The 19,477-nt window shown below is 37.9% G+C and overlaps 1 protein-coding gene across 1 annotated transcript in view; it reads left to right on the top strand.

Annotated features, from left to right (window-relative positions):
- Window positions 1-19,477, top strand: part of LOC150084606 (uncharacterized) — a 72,984-nt gene that overhangs the window by 50,437 nt on the left and 3,070 nt on the right. Inside the window, exon 4 of the mRNA XM_090375347.1 lies at window positions 17,148-17,245. Within this exon, the coding sequence (XP_090231473.1) occupies window positions 17,148-17,245 (98 nt within the window). The remainder of the gene's footprint in view (window positions 1-17,147; window positions 17,246-19,477) is intronic.

The raw sequence follows: 19,477 nt of genomic DNA, 5'->3' as shown, positions 1-19,477 counted from the left end.
CCTAGTTGCTAGGTCCATTGAACTGGTATTATGTTCAAACAGTGCACTCAGATAGGAGATAGTGTTACTGATAATGCATCTGTGAGAAAATTTAGCAGCATATTCCAAGACTGAATGTGATGCACACTAGGTGCTTTCTCAAAATGGATATGTAGCTTATGAGTCAAGTGATCCTAACAAGAAACAGAGGGGGCTGCTGCTCACAGACTATAGCAATGTTATGTGAAAATTAGGATTTCCTTGAAAACACTACTTTTTGTTGGGCTACATCTGTCAGGCTACATCAAGAAGCAAACAAACATATTTTCTAGAATTCCAGGGGCTCATTTTCTAGAATTTTTTCAACAAACATATTTTCTAGAATTCCAGTAGAATTCCAATAATGACCAATAACTGGGTTATCAGTCATTATTGTATTGAGGTTGATGTTAACCAGGAGCATTATCATAGTATCATTTCAATTAGAGTTCATCGATGAATAGAAATGATTTTGTCACTCTGAGAACTTAAGTTTCAAATGATTATGATGGTTTTCAATGGGATGACATGATATATAAGATATAGTGAGATTGATCCTCAACTTGAAGAGGAATTGATGCAACTCACCCAGTCTAACACCAGGTATCATCAGCAGTCAGAAGAAAACTTTTCATAAGTCCATTCCAAACCACTGCGAGATTTGTAGGAAAACAGCGTGTGTTCTACATAGCTTACCTGCAGAGACCATTCAAAAGGTGTTTTTAAACCATGTGAAAAAAAAAAAGGATTATAACAGTGCCTTGAACTCATCCTATGAAAATGTGTACGATTATACTGTAATCATAATATGCTATTATTACAGTATATAGCGATAACATAACAATATGTTTGTTTACCTTCTACATGCCAGTCTTGCTGATGTACCTATGCATTCCCTTCTTTCTGAGAACCAGGAAGGTGTACTTTTTATTTTCCAGACGCTTGATCTTTCTAGAAAAAGTTACTCCTTAATGGCTGGGTTCTGTGCAGTAAAAAGCATTCTGCTGTGTACACTTCATTCATAGCAAAGCTCTTCTGAAACCATGGATTTTTCAATGGAAGAACATAAGGTATGTTCATGTCAGATGGCGCCTGGGATTTCTCCCATCTCCGTAAACAGTGAATGATCAAAAGGTGCAAAAACCTCTGGCGCCTCCATAGCCAGGTGGGCAGGAGCAGCAGTGCATAGCACACGTTTCTTGATTAGACCAGGGTTCGAGCCCGTGAACACCAAATATGGAGGATGCGGAAAGGTCAGGGAATGACCATCGCATATCCCCGGAGCAATATAGCCTTAGTTGCTAATACTCCTAAAAACCAAATAATAATAATAACAGCAAAAACCTGTGAGTGATGTCAATCGAGAGCCCATTGCAGTTTCTGATGGCTGCACATTCTGGAGCATGGTTTGCAAGTGGATTGTTGAAATTAAATATAGCAGATAGGCCATTCAAGATGAACCTGGCTTGGCAGATCTCACTCATCACAGACAGCTGGAAATGCCACTTTGGGGAGGTGGGGGGTTTACTGATTGTGGACGATGGGCAATTGACAAACGAGAACATCTATCTAAAGGTAGACCTTTTGTTGTCAAACAGCTTTCCCACAATCTGTGGTTATGGGGATATCAAAGGTATGTGCATGCCGGACATCTGCAGAAGTTGGATGCTGATAAAAATTAAGCTCACTCAGTTGGATGTATGAAGCCCTGCTGACACATCATGTTGCTTATTTAGAGCACTTTCTGAGCACAGTATTCACTATGAAGAAGTTCTTTGTCCCTTTGTATAATCTAGAGCAGCGTTTCCCAAACTATGTTCCGTGAAAAATCAATTAATAATTTAAAAAATAAAATAAATAAATTTAGCAAATTTGTATCATCATTTTTAACTTTTTTTGAATATTAATATACTGGCATAGTAATCAAATAGACTGCAAAACACTTTATTTTGGCAGGCTTTGCATAGAGGTAATGACATCTACAGAAAAGTAGCAATGTAGTGATCTAACATGCCGTTCGTATGCGATTTAGCCTGGAGTACACGGGTTGAAGGAGAGGAGGAAGCAGACCGATATCATAACTAAACTCACTTCCTTGTATAATTTTTTTTTGATAATTATTAATATTTCGAAATATTATTATTAAAATATGTGACCAGGGATTTGTAGTTGAAAAAAGGAACTTTAAAACGAGAAGCAAAGTACTTCTGGTAGTGCAACTGTGGTCGATGAAAACAAACACAATATTGTCACACTTCAAAGTGAGGATGAACAATCGCAGCTTTGTGTTCTCCAAAAATCCAAAGTGAAAAAACAAGAACCAACTAATAAAAGACCAAAATGAAAGTATAATGACAGTTGTTTGAATTTCGGCTTTACAAGTGTTGAAAATAAAGATGCTCCTGATGCACAGTGCGTCGTATGTATTAAAATATTAGCAAACAGTTCTTTGGCTCCCTCTAAACTTGTGTTTCGTAAGTGTTCCATGAATATGTTGAGATGAAATGTGTTCCATGAATACGTTGTGAGATGAAACGTGTTCTGTAAATATGTTGCGAGATGAAAAGTGTTTCATGACAAAAAAAAAAGTTTGGGAAATGCTAATCTAGGTACATAAAAGGTAATCCAAATAATTGGAATATTTTAGTGAAAAATGCTGTTCCAGAAAGTATCACAATAACTGTACTGCTGGCCTTCTGCAGAACCAGCTCTTGCATGTTGAGCAGGCTAATTACCATCTGGCACTGTGCAGTTTCACTTCACAAGGCCAGCATTGTTGTGAAATTGCCACACGATTAGGTTATTTGTTTGTTATTTTTGGTTTTTAGGAGCATTAGCAACTAAGACTATACTGCTCCGGGATATGCGGTGGTCATTCCCGGACCTTTCCGCATCCTCCGTATTTGGTGGTCACGGGCTTGAACCCCGGTCTAATCAAGAAGCATGTGCTACACACTGCTGCTCCTGCCCACCTGGCTACGGAGGCACCCACGATTAGGTGATTCCATGACAGTGTTGAAATATAGTTCCATCAGACTTCTGCCTGATTAAGCAACTCACCTTGTGGAACTTGTTATCAATCCAGAAATGTAGTGAAAATGAAGACTGCAAAACCTTTGCACATGTTATTAGAGTTGGGTAAAGAAGTAGTGTCTTATGCTATGTAACAACCATAGAAAAAATTAAATAAAATAGAGGTTATTAATGGACTGCACCATGCATATATATATAAAGCAGATACAAAGGATTGAAAGAGCTGTTATTGACTGGCTGCATATTGTTTCTCTGGTTATTTTCAGGAAGAAACTACCCAGTCATTCTGCCTATTTTGAGTGAGAATATCTGTCCTCCATTGAATATCAAATCAATCAGTCCATCCACTGTGAGATTGAGAATGACAAAATAACCATGGTGCTGACATCCTTTCTTCTTTCCTAATAGTTACTGAAACATTTAACAAGGAGAGATGTATGCAAATGAGACATACAAAGCTGTTATTTTAGAACAGCAGTTTCCAACCAGTGATTCACGAAAGTGTTCCAGGGGATTTACTAAAAATCCTGTAATGGCATCTGCTTAGATTTACATAGGTATATTTTTGTAAACTACAAAATAGTTTAATATTAATTTATGCTGTTTGATTCAAAATTTATATTTAGTTGTGATTTGGTTCACTTGCCCTTACATAGCAAGCATGTGCAACCGGATTTTAGTGGGGGGGAGATTGGGTGCAAACATGCCAATGTGTATCGCACTGTTCAGCTCTGGTAAAAGGGAATGCAGACTTAAAATGACTTCTTTCCCTAAATGTCTCCAGTAGAGATAATAGAACATTTTTCAATGTCAGTGTTAGTCTGCATCAGAATTGGCAGCTATTTTTACTGATCATCAACCTAGATGCATTTGGGGGGGGGGGAGAGTATGAATTGTTCTGTATGTATTGCTGTTTTGATTTGGTTATTACAACAGAAATAGTACATTAACTACAGTACTAATTTTAGAAGGGACAAGAAAGAGGTAAATTAAAACAATGTGAAAACAGAAACCATTAGCAGCAGAAGAAGATAACCAAAAGGACAGAAGTTTTGAAAGGCAAACTACTCTTGAAAGAGAAATAAAGGAGTTGGAACAGTTTTTGTACTGAAGGAGTACAAAGCAGAGAATTTCCCAGTGAGTTTAAAGGAATATTTCTTTGAAAGTAATTTGGCAGTTTTTAGCAAAACCTAAAGTTTTATTTAAATTCAGTGCTAATAATTGTGGTAAAAACTTTGTTTATATAAAAACTTTAAACAAGGTTGTCACCATTGTCAAAATTTTAGTTAGACAACATGTTTTCAGTTTAAATAAGGCTCTTAAGCAGATTTTTGGACTGCCAATGGGAATTTCAGCTTCTCATGCAGAGACTTATTTAGGCATGATTGAAGAACATACCTAAATAAGTCTATATAGATAATGGTGTGCATTCTAAGACTGACTATTTGCTATTCTGAAAGATTGGAAAAAGATTGAAAGTTTAGAGAAATCTGCTATGCTGGGTAGAATTATAGCATGAAAGGTGAAGTGTCTGGACCTTGAAAAAGGTACTTTTGGTGAATTGTTTGCACATTGAATGGTTATTGAAGAATTTAAAAGTTCAGATGGATGGTTCTAGAAATTTAAGACTCATCATGGCCTGTCTTTCAAAAATTGGTGGGGTTAGTGCAGCCATTGGACATTGATGCTACAAACTAATGGAAGGAAAATCGTTTAAAAATGTTTTGCTGACATATGTCCACATGTGTCAATGCTGATGAGACTGAAAAATTTTTTTTTTTTTTTTAATTGCTACTGGATAAAACACATTTAAAGGCAAGAAATGTAGTGATGGAAAAAAATAGGCCAAACACCAGATTACCATTCTCCTAGGAGCAAACATGTCTTTTGAACATTGGGAAATCCAAGAAGCCTCGATGCTTTAAAGGTTTTGAAGACATTACCAAATATGTATCGAGCAAACTAAAAGGCATGGATGACATTGCAGAACTATGAAGAATAGATCAGATATTTAGATTGCAAGATGAGTGAGAAGAATAGAAAAATTTTTGTTTGTGGACAACTGCACCCCTCAGTGTCAAGTAAACAACCTACATGCAGTCACTGTCAAGTACCTCTCACCAAATATAATATAGGTTCTTCAGCCACTTGATCACGATGTAATGCAGCGTTTAAAGAAATGCTACCAAAGAATGCTATTAAACAAAATTGTGCTGTCTTGAAAGCAAAATTCAATATGGAATCAACATCTGCATGAGATGAAGTTGATGTAAAAGTGATTGCCAACTGCTTAAAACATGCTGGATTTACCGCCTTTAATGATGCATTGTGTTAAGTTTTGTTTCACATGCTTCTGCCTCTATTAATTGCAAAAAATAGTCTGATAATAGGGAAGAAATATTTGAGCATGTGCATCATCACCTAAATTTACAGGAAAACTTGTGCTTCAAAGATTATGCAGAAGCGTATGTGGACATCGGATATATATGAATGAAGAGGAACTCCTTGCTGATGGAATCTTCAGAAATTTATAGTAGTGAAGATGAAGAATCTATTGTGGTTGAACTAGAAGTTTCGGTGTAAGATGCTCATCAAGGATTAGAACTTATATGTCAGGTTTTTTTTCTTTTTTTTTTTTTTTTTTCTCCCAAGTGCAGCCTAGCTGTGAAAGTCAAATAACTGCTTCACGCACCTTCATAATTCTCTTTTAAAACATGATCTACTATTGAAACAGCATGTTTTGATAGATTATTTTAAAGTACGAAACAATTCTCTTTTTATGTCTTGATAGGTGTAGACTGAAATTTCCAATTTAATTTTAATCTTACTGCACTCTACAATCAATGCAAACTTTACAAACATAATTTTCTTGTGCAATACCATAGTACATATTATAAATAAGATTATACTATATTGTATTACTAGCATTACATTAAATGTTCAAGCTTTTGTGTGTTTTGTTGCTGATTTTATAAACGATTGATATAATGACCATTTTTCTCATTCCCCTCAGTGTCATTATATAGAACTTCAACTGTATTTCTTTTATAATTTCCATTCTAAAATTTTGGGCGACTTATTTATGTAACTGCCAACTCTACAGGTTTATAATCAAGAATCTTGTTTGTTACTGCAACAGAACATATTAGCAAGATGTTCTGAGGGCAGAAAAGTTTCAAATGAGCAGGCAGCTAATCCCAGGGAAGCGAGCTTAAATAACTTTAAGGGGTGTGTCAGGGTACTTAACTATACAAGAACACTAAGTCTTAATTGTTTATACAGTAATGTCAGAAGTGTCGCCAATAAAATGAGTGAATTCGAATTGCTGGTTAGAACAAGTAACACTGACATAATAGGGCTTATGGAAATGTGGTGCCGCTCAGAGATAGGAGATGATGAGTTTCACTACGGTATGTATAATATATTTAGGAAGGATAGAGAAGATAGAAGGGGTGGTGGAGTCATGATTCTTATCAAAAGCAGCCTGAGCACGATGAAAGCTTTCCTGAATTCAGACATTTAACGTGCTAGTATAGAATCTGTATGGTGTGAGATAGCTGGAAGCAAAGGTATAATGAGAGTGGGAGTAATCTACAGGCCAGGTGATTGTGAAGATTATGATGAGAGCCTCTACATGACAACGGAATGGGCAAGTAAGCATGAATGTCTCATTATGGGTGATTTTAATTTGCCTCTAATTGATTGGAGCAAATGGGAAGGAAACTCCACACGGGGGAAAAAATTTTTAAATCATCTAGATGATTGCTATTTGTATTAACATGTCAGGGAAAGTACAGTACTAGGGAAAAGAATACTCTAGACCTCATCATCACCCATGAACCAGTTGACATAATAGGGCTGACAGTACAGAAACCAGTAGCAGGAAGTCATCACAGAGTTTTTTACAGTGGACAATGAAGAGAGAGGTAGCAGTAGCTAAAGGCAAAGGATGGGTTTTAATTTCAGGAGAGGAAGTTATGACAGCTTAAGATGCTACATGGCCTCTGTTAACTGGGCAGATATCTCACAGAGAACAAATACAATTGGATTATCGTATACCTTTAGAACATTAATCACAGAAGCCTTGAATGTGCATATACCATTAAAAAAATACTCCATGAGGAGGATTCCAAGTTGGATGAATAATGAAGTTCCCAGATCACTTGAGCAGAAAAAGACAGCGTGCAAACGTTACAGAGCAATAAAAAGTACTGAAACCTATAACAGCTACAAATTGATCTGTAACAGTGCCACAGAAAAGGTTGGGCTGGCAAAGGCAGATTATGATGCACTGGTTAAAGAAGCACTGCAGAATCATCTAGACAATCTAGATCATCTAGCAGGATCATGGCTTGAGAACGAGAGTAGCCTTGTGCAAGCGAATAGAGAAGTTTTATTAGCTTAAATTGGCATATTAACTTATTTTCTACAGTAGCTTTATATTCCTAATTACGATACTTAGTTTAAAGTTTAACTTAGATAGAGATTTTGTAGGTATTACTTTGTATCGGTAAGGGTATCAAATCCATATGTTACAAGTTGCAGCTCTGCTGAACGAGAAGATTTTTAGCCATATTTAGCCATTTTATTGACCAATTGTTATATCAAATTATTTTCTATAAGTAGCTTATAGACCTAGTCAGGATCCTTAGTTTATTCTGAATTGAGAGAGTGAGATGTGGAAGTTAATTAATACTTAAATGTCCATAGATTTACCGTTTGTAACTTGCCGCCATTGTTATATGATACAACGTTATATCCTGAACTAGATAGCGTAAGCTTAGTATAGTATATAATATTAGCATTAGCATTAGTAGAGGCATTTGATGCAAGAAAGCAAGCTTATGCAGCATCAGCCAAAAAAAAAAAAAAAAAACCCACTTCTGCTTCACCCCTCTGTTCGTTCAAAATACCTGTCCAGCTGAGCCTTAAACTTATTTAGGCTATCAACCTCCACCACAAGGGATGGAAGTCTGTTCCACCAACCAACCACCCGCTGGCTAAAGGCAAATTTCCGCACGTCTATCCTACATCTGTCTTTCCTCAATTTGAATTTATGCCCTCTCAGGTGATTTTTCTGAGTTAGAGGAAGAATCCCATCAGCATTGAGCATGCTTAAACCATTCAAGGCTTTATACACCTCTATCAGATCACCTCGCTGGTGCCTAGTCTCCAGACACTGTAATTTGCAAAACTTAAGCCTTTCTTCGTAAGAGCACCCCTTTGTTCCATTCACTAATCTTGTTGCCCTTCTCTGTACTCGTTCCAGCAGCTCTACATCCTTCTTGAAATGAGGCCTCCAGACCTGTATACAGTACTCTAGGTGTGGCCTGACCATTGCCTTATACAATGGAATAATCACCTCCTTATCCCTGCTGGAAAAATTCCTGTATATCATTGACAATACTCCATGAGCTACTCTTGCAGCCCGTCTGCACTGCTCAGAGAACTTCATATCTGCCTGCACAACCACCCCCAAGTCCCTTTCATTCTCTACCACTGTCAGTGTAGTACCACAGAGTTGATACGTTGCTCTGGGGTTGCTGTTTCCCATGTGTAGTACTTTACATTTGTCAATGTTAAACTTCATTTGCCACCTCTCAGCCCATCTGCTCAACCTTTCCAGATCCTGTTGCAGCAGCATAGTGTCAGTAGTGTCCTTGACAACCCTGCCAACCTTTGTATCGTCTGCAAACTTGGACATTAAGCTTGATATACCATCATCAATATCATTTATAAATACAGAAAACGATAATGGACCCAACACTGAGCCCTGAGGGACTCCACTAATAACATTAGTCCACGATGAGCAGTGTCCATTGATTACCACTCTCTGTCTTCTCCCCCTCAACCACCCCTTTATCCATAGTAGCAATTTGCCTCCAATGTCACACTGCTCCAATTTGTGTAGCAGTCTTCCATGTGCAACAGTATCAAAAGCCTTTCTAAGATCCAAGTATATAATATCAAAGTTATTCCCTGCATCCAGTTCTTTTGTGACTGCATCATAGTATCCAATCAAGTTGGTCAGGCAAGACTTACTTCCCCTTAACAAAACCATGCTGTGTCTGAGCTATAACTGAAGTCTTGTCTAAATGATCCTGCAGTGTTTCTTTAACCAGTGCCTCCATTAATTTTCCTGGAACAGAAGTTAAGCTCACAGGTCTATAATTACTTGTGTCAGCCTTTGATCCTCCTTTGTGAATTGGGGTCACATTTGCACATTTCCAGTCTATGGGTACCTCCCCTGAGTCCAAGGAAGCTCTCATAATTATGGCTAAGGGTTTGCTTACTTCCTTTGCTGCCTCCTTTAATATAACTGGATAGATCCCATCCACCCCGGGTGCCTTTCTTGTGTTTATCTTCAACAGTTTCTCCTCCACTTTACTCCCAGTTATTTCAAGATTCTGAAGCTTACTGCTAGAGTTGAATACACCTCTGGCATTCCCCTTGCTGAATAACTCCTCATGTGTGAATGTCGATGCAAAATATTCATTTAGTTTGTTAGCTACCTGAGCAGGATCATCAACAGTTGACCCATCAATATCAAGTGGACCAATCTGATTCATCCCCTTCCTTCTAGAGTTTACATAAGTAAAGAACTCTTTGCTGTTTTTCTTTGCATCCCTTGCCAAGGATTTCTCGTAATCTGCCTTTGCCTGCCTAACCTCCTTTGTAACTTGGTTGCATATCAACTTGTATCTATCATAGGCTTCTGTGTCGTGTGTTAATTTGTAAGTATCCCATGCATTCTCTGCCATATGCCTCATTAGTTCATCTGACATCCATTTTGGCCTAAACCTTGAACAATATTTCTTAGTTGGTATGTAAAGCCTAGTAGCTTCCAAGATAAGTTCTTTGAATGCTTCCCATTTTGAATTTGCTGTTGGTAACATCATCAGTTGGTCCCACTGTATAGAATTTAAATACTGTCTCAGTCCATCGTAGTCGCCTTTACGGAAGCAATAACCCTTCCCTTTACCACTAATGGTAGTTACCTCTTTGAGTAAATCCCACTTCAGCACACTGTGATCACTGCCACCTAGTGGTTCATTTATCTGCAGATTCTTAATGCATGAAGAATCACTGCTGATAATCAAATCAAGAGTATTACTCCCTCTAGTTGCCTCCCGAACATGCTGATGTAGAAAACAATCATCCAATAAATCCACAAAAGCCCTGCTAGTGCGTGAGTAACCAGCCCCCAAATTCCAGTCAATATCTAGGAAATTAAAATCTCCCATTATAAGACTCTCTGATTTACTGGCCCACTCTATTTCCCTGTACAGTTCCTTATTATACTCATCAGAGTCATTAGGCCTATAGCACACTCCTACTCTCAATTTTGATCTCCCAATGCTTATGTCACACCAAACTGACTCAACACTGCACTGTCCAGCGATGTCGACTGGCTTCACTTCCTTGGTTTTTATGTGTTTCTTAACTAATAGCATAACCCCTCCCCCCTTCCTATCCTGTCTATCCTTTCTGTAGACGTTATACTCCCCAAATTGCAGTTCTGCATCCCTTATATCTGTGTGACACCACGTCTCAGATATCCCAACAATATCTGCCTTTGATGTTTTGAGCAATACCTCAAATTCATCAAATTTATTTACTAAACTCCTAGCATTGGTGTACACGCAAGTATACCTGCACCTGTTTCTATTCTTAGCTACCCTAACACAACCCATGTGTTTACTTGTACCGCAATGGCTCCCAGCAGTCTCTGAAATACCATGCATCTTGTTTTTCAGGCTTCTGCTCATTCTAATAGAAGCAGTGCAAGAATCTCTTTCACCTCTGCCAGTGGCTACTGTCAATCTATTGGTCTTTGTCTCCCCCCCAAGCTAGCAGTTTTCCGACCCACCTAACACTGCCTCGATAATATCAGCAAATATTCTTGCACCCTTTCTATTTAAGTGTATCCCATCCCTGTAGAAGCAATCTCTCCTGTTAATTACTAACATAATTAATTAATACATAACTTGATATGGAAGTTATATAAACGGAACTCGTAGATAATACTCGATATTGAAAAATATATATAGCGTTAGAACTGTGTTGGGATACAAGTTTAGGGTTATAATTTTGTACTGAAATTGAAATTTTATTGAAATTAAATCGAAATCATGACTCAGAGCAGCAAAGAAGGAAAGGGATGAATCAGATTGGTCCACTGGACCAATCTGATTCATCCCTTTTCTTCTAATGTAGATGCAAACGAGTATTTTGCATCTACATTCACACATGAGGAGTTATTCAGGAAGGGGAATGCCAGAGGTGAAGTAAACTCTGGCAGTGAGCTAGATGATTTTGTAATAACTGAGAGGAAAGTGGAGGAGAAATTGTTGAGGATAAACATAAAAAAAGGCACCTGGGGTGGATGGGATCTATCCAGTTATATTAGAGGAGGCAGCAAAGGAAGTAAGCAAACCCTTAGCCATAATTGTGACAGCTTCTTTGGACTTAGGGGAGGTACCCATAGACTGGAGATGTGCAAATGTGACCCCAATTCACAAAGGAGGATCAAAGGCTGACACAAGTAATTATAGCCCTTTGAGTTTAACTTCTGTTCCAGGAAAATTAATGGAATCACTGGTTAAAGAAGCACTGCAAGATCATCTTGACGAGAATTCAGTAATAATTCAGACACAGCATGGTTTTGTTAAGGGAAGGTCTTGCCTGACCAATTTGATTGGATACTATGATGCAGTCACAAAAGAACTGGATGCAAGGAATAACTTTGATATTATATATTTGGATCTTAGAAAGGCTTTTGATACTGTTGCACAGGGAAATCTGCTGCACAAATTGGAGCAGTGTAGCATTGGAGGCAAATTGCCGCTATGGATAAAGGGATAGTTGAGTGTGAGAAGACAGTGTGGTAATCAATGGACACTGCTCTTTGTGGACTAATGTTATTAGTGGAGTCCCTCAGGCTTCAGTGTTGGGTCCATTGTTGTTTTTTCTATTTATAAATGATATCCATGATGTTATATCAGGCTTAATGTCTAAGTTTGCAGACGATACGAAGGTTGGCAGGATTGTTAAGTACACTAATGACAGTATGCTGCTGCAACAGGATCTAGAAAAGTTGAGCAGATGGGCTGAGAGGTGGCAAATGAAGTTTAACATTGACAAATGTAAAGTATTACATATGGGAAGCAGTAACCCCAGAGTAACGTGTCAACTGTGTGGTACTACACTGACAGTGGTAGAGAATGAAGGATGTAGAGTTGTTAACAAGTACAGAGAAGGGCAACAAGATTAGTGAATGGATTGAAGGGTTGCTCTTACGAAGAAAGGCTTAAGTTTTGCAGATTACAGTGTCTGTAGACTAGGCACCTGCGAGGTGATCTGATTGAGGTGTAAAAAGCCTTGAATGGTTTGAGCATGCTCAGTGCTGATGGGATTCTTCCTCTTGCTCAGAATAATCACCTGAGAGGGCATAAATTCAAATTGAGGAAAGATAGTTGTAGGATAGATATGTGGAAGTTTGCCTTTAGCCAGCAGGTAGTTGATTGCTGGAACAGACTTGCATCTTTTGTTGTTTAAGTTGATAGCCTAAATAAATTTAAAGCTGAGCTGGAGAGGTATTTGGAATGAAAGGAGGGGCGAAATGGGGGCTTTTTTTTTTGGCAGATGCTGCATAAGCTTGCTTTCTTGTATTGTATGCCTCTACTAATTCCAATGAGAAATAACTGGAAAAGAGAGCAAAGAGGGAGGGGGGAATATGGAATTCTTCACATATATAAATTTAAAGAAGAGAAGAACAAACCAGATCGCTCCCTTATGTAATGGACGTGGGATAGTATTAGATACCCCAGCTGAAGCTGCAGATGAACTCAACGGTTACTTTGCATCGATATTTACTGAAGAAAAACCCTTTACGTTAATGAGAAATTATGGGAGTGAAGTTGAAAAAAATTTAATTAATGATGTTGAAATTTCACATGTTTATTTAATGAAAAAACTTTCATGCCTACAGGCCAGTAAAGCTCCTGGGGTTGATGGCATATACCTTGTAATCTTAAGGGAGGCGGCAAGTGAGTGCATTGAACCATTGAGGCTAATTATGAGGTTATCATTGGACTTGGGAATCATTACGTTGGATTGGAAAAGTGCCAATGTATATCCAGTATATAAAGGTGGTTCTAAGAGTGAAGTGTGAAATTATCGGCCGGTTAGTCTAACTTCAGTAGTAGGGAATATCATGGAAACTATGATCAAGGGTGGAATTCAGGATCATTTAGAAAGAAATGGAATTTTGAATGATACTCATCATGGTTTTGTAAAAGGAAAATCGTGCTTAATAATCTGGTTAGCTATTTTGACATGATCACTCAAGAGCTGAACTTAGGGAATAATTTTGGCATTGTTTATTTGAATTTCAGCAAAGCATTTGACTCATTCCCACATGAGCAGTTACTTTATAAGCTGGAACAGGTTGGAATTGCATGGAAAGTCCTTAGGTGGATAGCCGAATGTCTTCAGGGCATGAGGCAGAGGGTTGTGATAAATGGTTATTCCTCAGATTGGGTTGATGTAAGAAGTGGGGTTTCCCAAGGATCAGTATTAGGACCACTGTTGTTTTTTTTTTTCATGACATCAATGAAGGGATAGAAGGCTTTATATCTAAATTTGCAGATAATGTAAAGATCGGTAGAGTAGTTAATGATCGCCTCCAAGCAGAGCTTCTTCAGAATGACCTAGATAGACTTCAGGGATGGTCAGAAAAATGGCAGCTATGCTTTAATCCAGCAAAGTGTAAGGTATTGCACCTGGGGAACAGTAACCCCAAAATAACATACACTTGGCGGAGTTGAACTAAAGCCAGTAGTGGAGGAAAGGGACTTGGGTATTACGATACGGTCAGACATGAAGTTCTCTGAGCATTGTAGTTGATGGTTGCAAGGAAAGCCCATGGTGTCTTATCGATGATTTATCGAACAGTTGTTAGTAGAGATAAGGACGTCATAATCCCATTATATAAGGCTATCGTTACATCAAAAAATTATTTAGTACACTCATATCAGAAGCTCTGTGACCTTATGAATGCATATGGTAATTGTGAATGTAGCTTAATAGTAAGCTGACATTCTGTCGCGAATTTCTAAAGCTAAATCATTTTCCTGCTGTTTGAAAAGAGCAGAATGCTAAATCATTCTTAGCAGTCTACTCTTTTCAGAGTTCATAGGTAGCAAGTTGCCAACTGAGTTTTTGGAAGTATGAAGTTAAATAATATTTAATTTCAACTTAAGTGCCATCATACTTGTAAAACCAATTCAGTAAACAAGTTTTTTAAACTAAATTAAAACGAATCAATTTCACAACACACACACACACACACACACACACACACACACACACACACACACACACACACACACACACACACACACACACACACACACACAAGTTTCCAGTACTTTTAAATATCATTGAAGATAAAGAACTAGATATTTATATGTCAATTTCATTGTGAAAAACCTGCCGGATGCTATTAGGATAGAAGAAAGAATTGATACGGTGGCTCTTAGTCGGGGAATTAAAGTGCACATGGAAGCTTGAAATATAACAAATTATCCAAAGTGAGTCTTGGAATTTTAACAATTATTTATAGCAATGCTGACATAAATATTTTGTCAGGTAAGGAAAAAATAAAATAAAACTTTGATTCAACATTTCTGTAGAAAGCAAAATCTGCAATAGTACCTTTCTTGAAGCAGTGATGATCAGTTTGTCTAACAAAGAATCCAAACAGAAATCCACATAAAAAAAATATTCTTGATAACCTAAATGTTTGAAAGTACACTGATCTGGTAAACAGTTCTATGTCTGTATTTTAATATAAAATACAGCCATATGTTGTCAGTGGGATTTATTTTCTAGTGCAGTATGGACTTTATTATATACTTGTACACTCCATCATTACATTTCTTCGTTTCTTTTTAAGTAAGCATATACAAAATTATTCAATTAAAATATATTTCATTTTTTTACATTTTTATTAACAAGTGGCCCTTAGCCAGAAACTGGCAAATCCATTATATACATACATACATATTATATTATATACAGATTCAAAGTCATATGAATCACATGCCATAAAGTAAAATTAACATAGGCGCCTCTGTAGCCAGGTGGGAAGGAGCAGCAGTGCGCAGCACACGCTTCTTGATTAGACCGGGGTTCGAGCCCGTCACCACCAAATACGGAGGATGCGGAAAGGTCAGGGAATGACCACCGCATATCCCGGAGCAATATGGCCTTAGTTGCTAATGCTCCTAAAAACCAAATAACAACAACAACAACAACAACAAAATTAACATATATCATGTCCAGACAATAAATCACATCACAATTCAGACTGTTACGAGATATAAAAGCATGATGTAGCAGAGTGCTCAGGATCGAGACTGCAGTAGTACATGCTCTTTTAGTAGATTGTGATTCAAGCCCATGACTGCTAAATGTGCTTAGCGATTGTATTTGTAATTTATTGTAAACTCCTGTAACCTGGTGTTTGTGCTGGAGTATAAAAAAAAAAACAAGGACATACCGGAAATGTCCACCTTGCACGCTGCTCATCACTGAAATTTCTCCACTTAAAATGAGTGCATGAGTTGAGCTCAAAATAAAGTTGAGTGATGGATATTGATGTAAAAAAGAAATTATTAAGTTTATGTTATCAGTTCAGCAGTGTTTATGTAAGAAAATAGGTTGCACATCAATTTGAAGTATGGTCTCTGTGAACAGTGATACAAGCAGCCAAACATCAGTAGGAATCAAAGGTGGCAAATATTATCATGGTGAACATAGAGCTATGTCTTGCACTTGGACTGTGAGTTGTGCAACAGTGGTAGAGGGATGAGAGGTGGAGGTCAGTGAATATCCCAAATGTGTGAAGAGTGACAGATCTAGTGAACGTGCAGACCAAGGAAGCATATGTATATCATGTAGGCACTGTAAGGATATAAGAGCTGTGTGTCAGTGGGAATTGTCCTGCCTAAAACTATGCTTGAGATGGGGCATAAAAAAGTCAGGAACACTGGTCTTAGAATGAATAGTTTCAATGTAATGTTTTGCTAATGGTAGTGAACAGCTATTGTAACTGATGGCTCCTCATATCATTCTTCCAGTTATTAGCTTGGTATGCTGCATCCTAATGTAGACTGAATTACCTGTTCCCATTGTGTCTCCAGACTTTGATAGCAGTCACTTGATCACAAAGAGAAATGTGATTAATCACTGGACAACACAGTGCCATTCTTGTCTCCTAACAGTGCTCTCCTTGCACTGTAAATGCTGATAATAGTGGAATGTCATCAGAGGGATAGCAGACAGCCCACTTGGTTGTCTGCTGTGTCCCACCCAGATGCATACAGGGATGGCATTATGATGTCTGAAATATGGCAAATTGAGTAAGAAAATGGGAAGCATATCAACTATCTCTTACTAGCATATCTACTGTTGGTTACTAGTCAGCAGTCCATTAATCTAATTCTGATCCCACTAGAGCTGTGATTTTTGTACTTGTTGCCAACAGTCTGACAATTTGGCCATCATGATCCACATGAATCGCAGTTGTACTGTTGCATGGGAAATAACAGGATGTTATTTCACATGCCAATTGTTTAGTCCATATATGTCAATTATGCATGCAGATTTTCATATAAATCTGTACATATTTTCTAGATGGGGCAGTTTCACTGAACAGCAATGTATGTTCATTCATAGTGTGTATGCAGTTCTTGGTGTTCTGTTTCAGTTTATCTAGAATATGTAGGCTATTTCTGCAAGCCTTATTCTTAAGTGTATCCTACAAATAATGGTACAGAACAAATAGAAAAACCCACGTTACATATTTCACTAATAAGTGGACTACTTTTAAATACTAGTGGTGTCCCAAATGAGCCTATCTTCTGCCACCTCATCACGCCAGCACCTTCATGACATCTTTCACTCTGTTTAGATAATTACCTCTGTACACCAACACAGTGAATTGTATGATAAATGGATAACCTTATATTATTCTTTTTTTATTTGGTACTTTATTTCTTCATCATTGAATGTAGTTATGTTTATTGCAGTTTGTGACTATTTTGGTGGATATCTGGCATATTACTTAGGTATCACAGCCCCCAAGTTCCAATATGAAATAGAGGAATACAAACGAATGGTAGAAATGGTAAGAAGTAAATGTTTGTTGTCTAAATAATGTCAAATATTACACTCTACCTAATTTCCAAAAATTAGTGTTATTACCATTAAGTAGTAGTGGCATGTGATGCAAGAAAGCAAATGTATGAGCTTATGCAGCATCAGCCAAAAAAAAAAAAAAAAAAAAGATCACAACATTCCCTCCAAATGCCTGTCCAGTTCCTCCTTAAATTTATTTAACCTATCAACTTCCACAACGACAGATGGAAGTTTGTTCCAGCAATTAAATACCCGCTGGCTAAAGGCAAATTTCCGCACATCTGTTCTACATCTGTCTTTTTTTAATTTGAATTTATGCTCCCTTAGGTTCGTAATCTGTGAACAAGTGGAAGGATCCCATCAGAATTCAGCGTGCTCAACCCATTCAAGGCCTTATACACCTCAATCAGATCACCGTGCAGGTGCCTAGTCTCCAACCACTGCAATTTGCAGAACTTCAGCCTCCCTTGGTAAGAGTGGCGCACTATGGCCATAGTTGCCGATGCGCCTAATAAATCCCGAAACAAACAATCTTGGTAAGAGGATCCCTTCATTCCCCTCACCAATCTTGTTGTCCTTCTCTGTACACGCTCAAGCAAATCTACATCCTTCCTAAAATGAGGCCTCCAGACCTGTATGCAGTACTCAAGGTGTGGACTGACCATTGCCTTATACGGAGGGACAATCACCTCCTTTTCCCTGCTAGCAAAATTCCTATATATCATTGACAAAACTCCATGACCTGCCCTGGCAGCCTGTCTGCATTGCTCAGAAAACTTCATATCTGATTGCCCAATTACTCCCAGGTCTTTTTCATTTTCTACCACCTTAAGTGTAGTACCACACAGTTGGTACATTTCTCTGGGGTTACTTCTACCCATACACAGTACTTTGCATTTGTCAAGGTTAAACTTCAGTTGCCACTTCTGCCCAAATTATCTAGATCCTGTTGCTGTAGCACACTGCCATTACTGTCATTAACAACTCTGCCAACCTCTGTATCATCTGCAAACGTTGACACTAAGCCTGATATACCTTCATCAATATCATTGATAAATATACAAAACAACAGTAAACCCAACACCGAACCCTGTGTGACGTCACTAATAACATTAGTCCATGAAGAGCAGCACCCATTGATTACCACCCTCTGCCTTCTCCCACTCAACCATCCTTTTATCCATTGTAGCAACTTACCCTTAATACCATTCTGCTCCAATTTGTACAATAGTTTTCTGTGCACAACCGTGTCAAAATCTTTCCTGAAATCCAAATATATGATATCAAAATTATTTTTTACATCCAGTTCCTTTGTAACCACATCATAATATCCTATCAAATTTGTCAGACAAGACTTTCCCTTAACAAACCCATGCTGTGTCTGAATTATTGCTGCAGTCTTGTCTAGATGATCTTGCAATGCATCTTTAACCAGTGACTCCATTATTTTACCCAGAACAGAAATTAAACTAACTGGTCTGTAATTACTCGTGTCACTCTTCGATCCCCCTTTGTGAATTGGGGATACATTTGCACAACTCCAGTCCGTAGGGATCTCCCCTGAGTCCAAGGATGCTCTCATAATTATTGCTTTGCCACCTCATTTAATATAACTGAATAGATCCCATCCACCCCAGGTGCCTTTCTTATGTTTAACTTCAACAATTTCTCCTCCACTTTGCTCTCAGTATTACAAAATCATTAAGCACCCTGCTACAATTTGATAACCTTCTGGCATTTTCAAACGTTAATAACTCCTCATGTGTGAATGTAGATGCAAAATACTCATTCAGTTTGTTTGCTATCTGAGCAGGATCATCAACAGTCGAACCATTGATATTAAGTGGACCAATCAGATTTATCCCCTTCCTTTTAGAGTTTATATAAGTAAAGAAATCCTTGCTGTTTTTCTTAGCATCCTTTGCCAAAGATTTCTCGTAATGTTCTTTCGCCTGCCTAACCTCCTTTGTGACCTGATTACAGACTAGCTTATATCTGTCATAGGCTTCTGAGTCGCTTGATAATTTATATGAATCCCATGCATTTTTCTTCTCTGTCACGAGTCTCATTAGTTCATTTGATAACCATTTAGGCCTAAACCTTGGAACAGTATTTCTTAATAGGTATGAAACTTTTAGTAGCTTCCACGATTAATTCATTGAATTAATTCCTTCCCACTTAGAATTTACTGTTGGTAACATCGTCAGTTGATAACACTGTA

This window comes from Mastigoproctus giganteus, chromosome 6, assembly GCF_048544385.1.
Source record: "Mastigoproctus giganteus isolate SK-2022 chromosome 6, ASM4854438v1, whole genome shotgun sequence".
Classification (NCBI taxonomy): Eukaryota; Metazoa; Arthropoda; class Arachnida; order Uropygi; family Thelyphonidae; genus Mastigoproctus; species Mastigoproctus giganteus.
Note: the sequence above shows the minus strand (reverse complement) of the source record. Positions and strands in the feature narration are given on the sequence as shown.